The sequence below is a fragment of the Pristiophorus japonicus genome, chromosome 2 (assembly GCF_044704955.1).
Source record: "Pristiophorus japonicus isolate sPriJap1 chromosome 2, sPriJap1.hap1, whole genome shotgun sequence".
In the NCBI taxonomy this organism is placed as follows: domain Eukaryota; kingdom Metazoa; phylum Chordata; class Chondrichthyes; family Pristiophoridae; genus Pristiophorus; species Pristiophorus japonicus.
In genome coordinates, this window is record NC_091978.1 from 351,380,374 (window position 1) to 351,391,162 (window position 10,789).

At 44.5% G+C, this 10,789-nt stretch overlaps 1 protein-coding gene across 1 annotated transcript in view; it reads right to left on the minus strand.

Moving 5' to 3' along the window:
* Positions 1-3,721, minus strand: part of LOC139231646 (thrombospondin type-1 domain-containing protein 4-like) — a 672,439-nt gene extending 668,718 nt beyond the window's left edge. The window contains exons 1-2 of the mRNA XM_070862523.1: positions 3,694-3,721; positions 3,439-3,509 (exon numbers count right to left, since the gene is read on the minus strand). Coding sequence (XP_070718624.1) covers positions 3,439-3,509; positions 3,694-3,721 — 99 coding nt within the window. The remainder of the gene's footprint in view (positions 1-3,438; positions 3,510-3,693) is intronic.
* Between the last annotated feature and the right edge of the window lie 7,068 nt (positions 3,722-10,789).

A 10,789-nucleotide genomic window follows, 5' to 3' on the forward strand; every position in this document is an offset into this window, starting at 1 on the left:
ATCAACAAACAATCCAATCGCAGGCTGCTGGTGACATTAAATTTTAGGTAGGAACAAATAACCTGACAGGTATATAAAAAAAAACTATAAGCACATTTTAACAGGACAATGATGCTTGGACAAGGGAAATGGAGCTTAAGGTTACAGAACCGATTAAATTAAGGAACCTCCTTGAGTCAAAACACACTGTTGACAGCTGCTTGAGAAGATGACCTTTAAGACATAGCAAGCGAATAGAAAATGGCTTGCACAAAATAATTAAGCAACAATCATCCTCAAGTTATTTGGAGGCACCGATCCCTGACACATAAAAGACAATTTTCTCCAACTGAAGTGGACTGATAATATTCTGAGCTTTAGTAGACTTTTGTAAAATAGTTAACATTTTTTGATATCATGAAACAGAACTTCGCAGCCTCTTTACTCAGAGCAAAACACACTTAGTAAAACAGAATTGTCATAATGGGCACTATAATATTATAGCATATCAATACATTATCACAATCATATTGTAACATTTTCATACAAGATCTTGAACTGATTTGGTCTCTCAAGCGAGGTGAAGTATATGTAAGTAAATATTCGGAGCAGATCTGAATCGCCTCCTACATTGCCTTACACAGACTCAGTCCCAAAAGCTTAGATTGCAATGTTTTAGACCCTCTTATCGCCGAATATAAATGGCAAGTGTCTGTGACTACTTTGTTTACTGAGTAGGTAATTGTCAGTTTTCTTTAAGCATCATTTAATGTGTAGTGATTGTAATAAAAATAAATCTTTTGCTTATCAGAGACTTCCTATTGTACCATACTGATAGAAGATTTGTAGGAAAAGAGTTTCAGTGAATACATTCGGTGAACACTTCCATAATCAGTCTCTGGACTGAGTCTGACTGAAACAAACACTTTTACCGACCAAGGGATGAAACCCTGGCTGCCCAACATGTCACCAAATAAGAAGCAGGTACATTCCACTGATGCCAGCCACAGGAGCCTTTCAGAATACAATTGCTAACCGTCATGAAGTCCTGCACAGTTATGTTCACTCAGGAAGCAGGAAACATTTTTCTTTTCAAATCTGTCTCTGACTTTTACTGCTGATTGACCAAGAATGCAAAACAATATTTGTTGTGGATGAGTTTAAAGTGAAAAAGATGACTCCCATTCTCTGTTGTTTTATCTGACATCTGGCTGTTCATTCTTCGTTCTCCGTTAACTATATTCGTTACTTGCCTCTCAGTCTCAATTCCTTAAAATGACTGAAACTACCTCTCCAGCTGCATTTTTCAGCACTATACCTTCTGGCAAACAAAAAGTCAAAGGAACTTCTAGTAATATGACCACAGTAGATTACCTAGCAATAAAATTCTCAATACCTTCATCTGTCCCCTGTAACCAATCGCAAACTGCTGAATGCTTAAAAAGGCAACAGCATTGCAAATATTTCCCTCCTCATCCCTCAGTAATACTCTCCAAAGCAAATTAACATTTCTAATGAAAACATTTTCAAAGAACATTCTTGATAAATACCCAAATCTTACCAAGTATTCACATGCGTTCAGGAATACTTACACACTAAGTGGAATTTTGAATTTATAAAAATTCAGAACCATTTGTAACACTGGAAGGTGCCAATTCCAATACGCACAGTTATTGAATACTGAACTGTATGAAGTGTCAGTTGTGGCTCAGTGGGTTCAAGTCCCACTCCAGGGACTTGAGCATATAAATCTAGGCTGACACTCCCGTGCAGTGCTGAGGGAACGCTGCACTGTCGGAGGTGCCGTCTTTCGGATGAGACGTTAAACCGAGGCTCCGTCTGCTCTCTCAGGTGGATGTAAAAGATCCCACGGCACTATTCCAAAGAAGAGCCAGGGGAGTTATCACCGGTGTCCTGACCAATATTTATCCCCCAATTAACATAACAAAAACAGGTTAGCTGGTCATTATCACATTGCTGTTTGTGGGAGCTTGCTGTGCGCAAACTGGCTGCCACGTTTCCCACAATTTAACAGTGACTACACTCCAAAAGTATTTCATTTGCCGTAAAGCACTTTGAGCCATCCGGTGGTCGTGAAAGGCGCTATATAAATGCAAGTCTTTCTTTCTTTACAGCACCAGGTGAAACAATCCCTAAAAGTCCATGAAAATGTGGGATTCATTCTCAATTTCCTTATACTACAACAGCGGCTACACTTCAAAAGTACTTAATTAGCTGTAAAGTGCTTTGGGACACCCCAAGAACATGAAAGGCGTTATATAAATGCACATTCTTTATTCTTTAAGAATCCATCAAAGGGCAAATATTGTTTGCAAACTCGGCTGTTCATAATCAATAGGTGGTTCATTTAAAAATGGATCTCCCACTCAGATGATGTGCATTTTTATAAGGACTGGAGCAATAGAACATGTAATGCATTAATATACTATTTTGCTGCTAAAGTGGTTATATTTTAGGTGGTCTGTTCCTTTCAAGCCACACACTCTAATTGCTGTCCGTAAGCACAGCCTGTGGTAAGTCAGAGTTTAGTTGTCGTTCAGTCAGAGAAACAGCAGGTTTGGAATGTGATGGTCAGCTAGCTGCAGGCTGAATATTGGGAAGACCGAAGCCATTGTTTTCAGTCCCCGCCACAGACTCTATTTCCTCGCCACTGACTCCATCCCTCTCCCCAACTTTTGTCTGCGGCTGAACCAAACTGTTTGCAACCTTCGTGTCATATTTGACCCCGAAATGAGCTTTCGATCACATACCTGCAGCATAACGTAAGACCGCTTATTTCCACCTCCGTAACATCACTCGTCTCCGCCCTTACCTCAGCTCATCCGCTGCTGAAGCCTTCATCCATGCCTTTGCTACCTCTAGACTTGAGTTCAAATTTTTTATCACATAATACTCCTGTGAAGCGCCTTGGGACATTTCACTACACTAAAAGGTGCTATATAAATACAAGTTGTTAAGATTGCAACAGAATGGTGACATCTGCACATGCAATAAATAACTACTGAATACATTTTAAAAATAGCCCAAATGTGCTGAACACGTCTGTTTCGAAATGACCTCATTCACTTCCCATCACTGCAAAATCTGAATTGGGATTGGGCCCTCCGTCCTCATTCAACCCAAGTGACTACATTCAGCTACAGAATTCCATTCTGCTTCACTGCTTTTCCTGCACCACCGTCCAACCAGTAGATGGCAGCCCCCCAAGTGGAAAAGCTGTGACACACACACACACTCTCGGCACCAAATTAACTTCAACTTTGTAATGCAGCAGCACATTAAACAACATTAAAAAAAAACATTCACAATAATAGGGACGTTTTACTGATCGGAATTTTAAATAAAACACATTGACTTCGCGTTCAGCAAATTGAAATAAACCAGCTTGTTTACAAAGGAATCATTCCTGTCACATGTAAAGCCATAGCCCAGGCTTACCTGATCATGTCCCAAGTCGAATGAGCTGACGGCGCGGCAGGTCCGAAAGACTGCCAGACCTTTAAAAGAGGCTTCGGGTCAAAAGACAGAACGGCTCCTCCAATAGACCTGTCTTGTCCACACAGCCCCAGACAAATGCCTGCACCACATGAAGCACGCATCCAGCTGAAGAAACAACCGCACTAACCCACACACACACACACACGAGGTCTGCAGTCTATACCTGAGCAGCACCGCGCCGGAAAAGTAACCCACTCCCTGAATCTGAGCGACTCTCATTCATCGCATCGGCAACAGTCCACTTCCTGTACCTGGCCAGCTGCCTAACTGTACCTCAGTTATCCTAGCCCCCCCGCCCCTCTAACTTGGACACTTGCACTTGTTATTAAATAGCAACGCTGTTAGTATCCAACATGGACCAGTTCCACTACACAGGAGGCAAACATAATTCAACTGGTAAGTTACCGTTGCTACACCAGATCAGGACCACCCTACCAGCACCCGAGCCACACCAGAGGCAGTCTATTCCTTAATTCCTTACAGTGCTCCTGATAATGACATCCAACACTGAATATTCGTCATCATAGGCAGTCCCTCGAAGCGAGGATGACTTGCTTCCACGCCAAAATGGGATGAGTTCACAGGTGTTTCAATGTTTCAGAACCCGATCTAATATTCCAGATCCCAAACTACATCTCGAAGGGTGGAAGATGCCTGTGCGTGGATTTTTTTTAACGTGTGGTGGCCGTTGCACATCAGTGAGCAGCAGCATACTGAATATTAGAGCAGTACTGTCTCACCCCTTGTCCTTTACGACTCCATACTTATGGGTAAATCTTTCAATCACCACACGTGCGAGAGAGGAACAGCCATTTGGGATCTGGGAAATTGGGCAAAATTGCTCTTGTTGGCCCTCCGCCTTTGATCTTCCACTCAGCCTTGGATTGGCCTGAAGTGCTCTTGCATAAGATGTGCCTGAGTCACCTTTCAATATGTCAGGGTACAGTAATGAGATGAAATGGGTGCGGATACAATTTACCAATCTAGTTACTGGGAATATGCTGTGTGCCCGGCTCACCCGTGTAAATGGGTGATGAGAGTCGGGAGAATTCAAAGTGGGTATTTGTATTTAGAGCCTATTGGAAAGTGGAGTTTATCTTTGCGTTCCTCAGAGCTTGCATTTTTCACTATTTGTTTCTGTTGGCAGTTTGTTTATTTTTGGATGTTTTGTCCCAGATTGTTGCCAGCACAATTTCACTTTAAATAAAAATCTTTCAGTTATACAACAACAGTCATATCTCCAGGACAGCCCAAAGCACTTCACAGCTCATGACTTGCTTTTGTGACTGTGACAAAGGCAAACTATTCCTCTCATCCTTCTTGACTTGTCTGCAGCCTTTGACACGATTGACCATTCTATCCTTCTCTAACGCCTGTCGACCATCATCCAGTGGGTGGGACCACTCACCTGGTTCCATTCTTATCTATCCAGTTGTAGCCAGAGAATCACCCGCAATGGCTTCTCTTCCCACCCCCCGCATCATTACCTCTGATGGCCCCCAAGGATCCATACTCGGCCCCCTCCTATTTCTCATCTACATGTTGCCCCTTGGCGACATCATCCGAAAATACAGCATCAGTTTCCACATGTACACTGATGATACCCAGCTCTACCTCCCCACCATTTCTCGCGACCCCTCATTTATCTCTAAATTGTCAGACTGCTTGTCCGACATCCTGTTCTGGATGAGGAGAAATTTTCTCCTTTTGAATATTGGGAAAACGACGCCATTGTTTTCGGGCCCCACCACAAACTCCATTCCCTAGCCACTGACTCCATCCCTCTCCCCAACTTTTGTCTGAGGATGAACCAGATTATTCGCAACCTTGGTGTCATATTTGACTCTGAAATAAGCTTTCGACCACATATCAACAGCATAACTAATACTGCCTATTTCCATCTCCGTACATAAGAACATAAGAATTAAGAACAGGAGTAGGCCATCTAGCCCCTCGAGCCTGCTCCGCCATTCAAAAAGATCATGGCTGATCTGGCCGTGGACTCAGCTCCACTGACCCGCCCGCTCCCCTTAACCCTTAATTCCATTATTGGTTAAAAATCTATCCATCTGTGATTTGAATATATTCAATGAGCTCAACTGCTTCCTTGGGCAGAGAATTCCACAGATTCACAACCCTCTAGGAGAAGAAATTCCTTCTCAACTCAGTTTTAAATTGGCTCCCCTGTATTTTGAGGCTGTGCCCCCTAGTTCTAGTCTCCCCGACCAGTGGAAACAATCTCTCTGCCTCTATCTTGTCTATCCCTTTCATTATTTTAAATATTTCTATAAGATCCGTAACATCGCCTGTCTCCGTCCTAACCTCAGCTCATCCACTACTGAAGCCCTCATCCATGCCTTTGTTACCTCTAGACTTGACTATTCCAACACACTCCTGGCTGGCCTCCCACATTCTACCCGACATAAACTAGAGGTGATCCAAAACTCAGCTGCCCGTGTCCGAACTCAGTTAAGCAACGCCTCAATTTCAAAATTCTCATCCTTGTTTTCAAATCCCTCCATGGCCTCACCCCTCGCTATCTCTGTATATAAATGCAACTCTTTCTTTCTTTCTTTACAAAGAAGGCAAACATAATTCAACTGGAAAGTTACTGTTGCTACACCAGATCAGGACCACCCTACCAGCACCCGAGCCACACCAGAGGCGGTCTATTCCTTAATTCCTATCAGATGAAATGTTACACAGAAGCCAGATCTGCCTGTTCCGATGGATGAAGAAGATCCCATGCCATTATTTGAAGAATAGGGCATTTTTCCCAATGTTCTGGCCAGCATTTATCCCTCAATCAATACCTCCAAGAACAGATTAACTAGTCATTTATATCATTGCTCATTTCAGCCCCACAACCCCCCCAGAGATGTCAACACTCCTCTAATTCTGCCCTCTTGAGCATCCCTGATTAAAATCGCTAAACTTTTGGTGGCCATGTCTTCTGTTGCCTAGGCTCTAAGCCCTGCTTAAACCTCTCCGCCTCTCTACCACTCTTTCCTCTTTCAAAACGCTCCTTAAAAGCTACCTCTTTGACCAAGCTTTTGTTCACCTGCCCTAATTTCTTCTTATGTGGCTCGCTGTCAAATTTGTTGTCTTATAACACTCCTGTGAAGGGTCTTGGGACGTTTCACCATATTAAAGGTGCTATATAAATACAAGTTGTTGTTGTTGTTTTAAAGTGTAGTCGCTATTGTTTTGTAGGCACACATAGCAGCCAATTTGAACATAGCAAGGTCCTGTAATGAGCATTGTGGACATAGGAACAGGAGTCGGCTATTCAGTCCCTCAAGCCTGTTCCTCCATTCAGTTAGATCATGGCTGCTCTGCATATTAATTCCATCTACCCGCCTTGGTTCTGTAACCTTTAATACCCAGCCTAATCAAACTCTATCAATCTCAGTTTTGAAATTTTCAATTGACCCCTGGCCTCAACAGCTTTCTGTGGGAGAGAGTTCCAGGTTCCCACTAGCCTTTGTGTGAAGAAGTGCGTCCTGACATCATCCCTTGAATGGTCTGGCTCTAATTTTAAGGTTATGCCCCCTGATTTCCCCCATCAGAGGAAATAGTTTATCTACCCTATTAACTCCTTTAATCATCTTAAATTCCTCTATTAGAGCACCCATTAATCATCTATACTCAAGGGAATACAAGCCTACTCCATGCAGTCTGTCGACATAATTTAACCCTTTTAGCCATGGTATTATATTGGTGAATGTGCACTGCACCGCCTCCGAGGCCAATATATTCTTGCTGAGATGTAGTGTTGGGGATGAGCATCAGTACTGCGCAACTTCCAGATTATTTGCCCATCCCGACATCTGTTTCACACCACTATCAGCAACACTAGTAAACGGAAAATATATCCTCTCACGTCCTGAATACATGAACACCACCTGCTGATCAGAAAATGACTTGATCGAGACAAAATGGCCGTGATTTTCTTCTGGGGCCATGAGTGGAGAATGATCGAAAATTTGGGCAGTAAAGACCAACACTGCCCCAATCGGGATTTTCCTCAGCACCCTGCCTCTCCCCCATTGTTGCTAGGACCACCGCTAGCAGCCCTTTCCCAGCCTCACCCTTGCAAATGGCAGTGGATGGGGGTAATATAGGGCCTCGGTCCCCAGAGGAATTCCTTCCCATCCACCCCACTTACTGGAACTACCAGGATGTGAGCATTGCTGGCAAAGCTGGCATTTATTGCCCATCACTGGTTTCCCGGAGAAGGTTGTCGTGGGCCTTCTTCTTGAACCATTGCAATCTGTGTGGCGTTATTCTTTGTAGCAATTTCATACAACTGAGTGGCTTACTATGCCACTTCTGGGTCAACCACGGTGATGCAAGACTGAGTCAGATATAGGCCAGACCAGGTAAGGACACCGAAAGGACATCAGCTTCCTGATCACTTTTACTGGTGCCAGCTTTTTATTTTCAGATATTTAAAATTGAATTCAAATTCTGAAACTGCAGGGTAGGATTCAAACTCACATTCACATTCAAATCCAGGCCTCTTGATTACTTCTCCATCATCATCATAGGCAGTCCCTTGAATCGAGGATGACTTGTTTCCACGGCAAAAAGTTCACAGGTGTTTCAATGAAGGACCTAATATTCCAGGTCCTGAACTAAATCTTGAAGGGTGGAAGATGCCTGTGCGTGGATTTTTTAACATGTGGTGGCCGCTGCACACCAGCCACCACATGGGCTTGACAGAGCTTGGTCCAGTAGCAAGGATAAACCAAGATGACTGGAGACCAGCTCTGCTGCACGGACCTAGTGCGCACACATAGCGCAGTGTGGGCTGGCCCGTGCTGCCCCTGGGCCCTCGGCTCTTTGGAGCCCCGAACTCGCGCCTCTCCTGGGCCCCGATCACATCCCTCTACAATCTGTCGCCACTCCTTCGCCCCGACCTCACCGCTCCTGATATACCTGCCCATGCTCCAATCACCGACCTGGATCTTGGTGATGTCCCTCTTCGCTGCTATTGTTCTCCTGCTCCAGCACGTGCTGCTCCCTGGAGTGGTATGCTGCCACACTGTTCCTTCCGCTCCCCGTCCTGCTCTGATGGTGCTCACTGGCCGGAGGCCGCTCAGCCTGCTGGGCCAGGCCGCCACGCTGTTCCTTCCGCTCCCCGTCCTGCTCTGATGGTGCTCGCTGGCCGGAGGCCGCTCAGCCTGCTGGGCCAGGCCTCCACGCTGCTCCTTCCGTTCCCCGACCAGCTCCGATGGGTTCACAACGCTTCATTACTAGTCCAATAACATAATCACTACGCTGCCCAGGAAGTGGTGGTAAAGAGCATGCATTCCCCAGTGGAGGGCGAGAGCTATGTAGTTGTCTCCCCTTCCTCTGTTCTGCCACCCACTTATCTTCTTGTGTAGACCTCAGGTGTGGCCAAGTTCCACAATGCATCCTTGGGGTGCTTCCGCTGAACCACTGGAGCACTGCCTGGGTTTTCATGGTTGGGCAATGACGGGCTTAATCTTGGTGACTGGAATCCTGTAAGGAGCCTATTCTACATATCAGATACATCCCGACCCAAGGTACTGGAGTTGCGGTTCTGGAGCTGACTAAGGGGCTGGCAGAAGTTCATCCCTCCAGTACATCACTGCTGGGAGAAGAATCCCAACCCCTCTGTCCATTTTATGAAGAAAGAGCAAATAGCCCAACCTGGGTTTTCAGTTAAGTTCAGGTTTCACTCCCACAAATCTAAATAATATTAAACAGGTTGGCCTCAGTTTTCTGGCGTCCGTGGGGGTGGGATTGGAGGCGGGTCAGGAGGGAAATTTGAAATAAGTTGGAGCGGGTTGGGAAACCGCCATCATCCTGTCCCCACGTGCCTTTCCCTCGGGCACATTTCCCAGCGCGACAGCGACCCGAACGGCAGAGGTGGCCAAGTTAATTTAGATGATTATCAGGTACTTGTCAGATCCTTAAGCATCTTTTTAACCCTACCATTGAAATTTCCCTGGATGACCATTGGAATCATAGAGTTCACGAACCACGTCTGAGGCGGGAGTTCAGTGGCCATTGATCAAGCTCATTATTGCACAGCATGAAAAGTACAATAAATACTCCCACCTGATGCTTGCTTACTTTCCTAAGGCAGAAGCTGTTGCTGAGTGCATTGTCAGCACAGATTTAGCTTTCTAGTGGTTTCAAGTCTTTTCAGCAAAGTCAGGATCCATTGTTACCTTATTGGTAGAACCTCTCTCACCATTGACAGATTACTTCTCTCATCTCTCCTTGACCTGCATCTATTACATCAGCATGGGGGCCATTTATACTGTCTCACCTTGGTCCTCAGAATCAGACCACAATGAGCCCCAACACCAGCAGCATCAGGCAACCAGCAGCACCAACAACAACACTACCAACTTTCTCCTCAGGATGCTGCACAGAACAGAGGGCATCAGCGGAGGGTTATACAGCACTGGAGACGAAATCCCCAACACAGGATATACAGGCAGAGGATGAGCTTCTTCAACATAGCTAGATTGTATCCACGCATTTTAAAAGAATCTAGGAAAGAGAAAGCAGAGGTCTTACTACAAATATTTAATATTCGTTAGAAAAAGGTATAGTGCCAGAGGACTGATGGATAGCTAATGTAATAGCTATATTTAAGAAGGGGGATAGAACATCTCCAGGCAATTATAGACCACTCAGCTTAACATCGGTGGTTGGAAAAATAATGGAATCACTACTAAAGGAGAAAATAGAACATTTAGAAAACAAAAATATAATAATGAATAGTCAGTATGGATTTCAAAAGCAAAAGTTTTGCTTGACCAATCTCATTGAATTTATTTTAAGAGCTAACAGAGAGAGTAGACAATGGTAATGCAGTAGATGTAATTTATCTAGATTTTCAAAAGGCTTTCGATAAGGTACCCCATAATAGACTGATGAACAAGGTCAGAGAATGCAGACTCAGGGGACAATTAGCAGAATGGATCGCTAGCTGGTTTCAAGACAGAAAGCAGAGAGATGGGGTAAAGGGTAGCTATTCACAGTGGCAGTTAGTGGGTAGTGGTGTTCCACGAGGATCAGTGCTGGGACCACTGCTGTTCACAAGTTATATTAACGATTTAGGCTTTGGATTCAAAAACACAATTTCTAAATTTGTGATGATACCAACTTGGGGGTGATAGTCAATACTGAGGAGGATTGCAACAAATTACAGGGGGGACATTAATAAACTTGCAGAATGGGCATATAATAGGCAAATGAAGTTCAACATAGATAAATGTAAGGTACTGTATTACATTTTGGTAGGAAG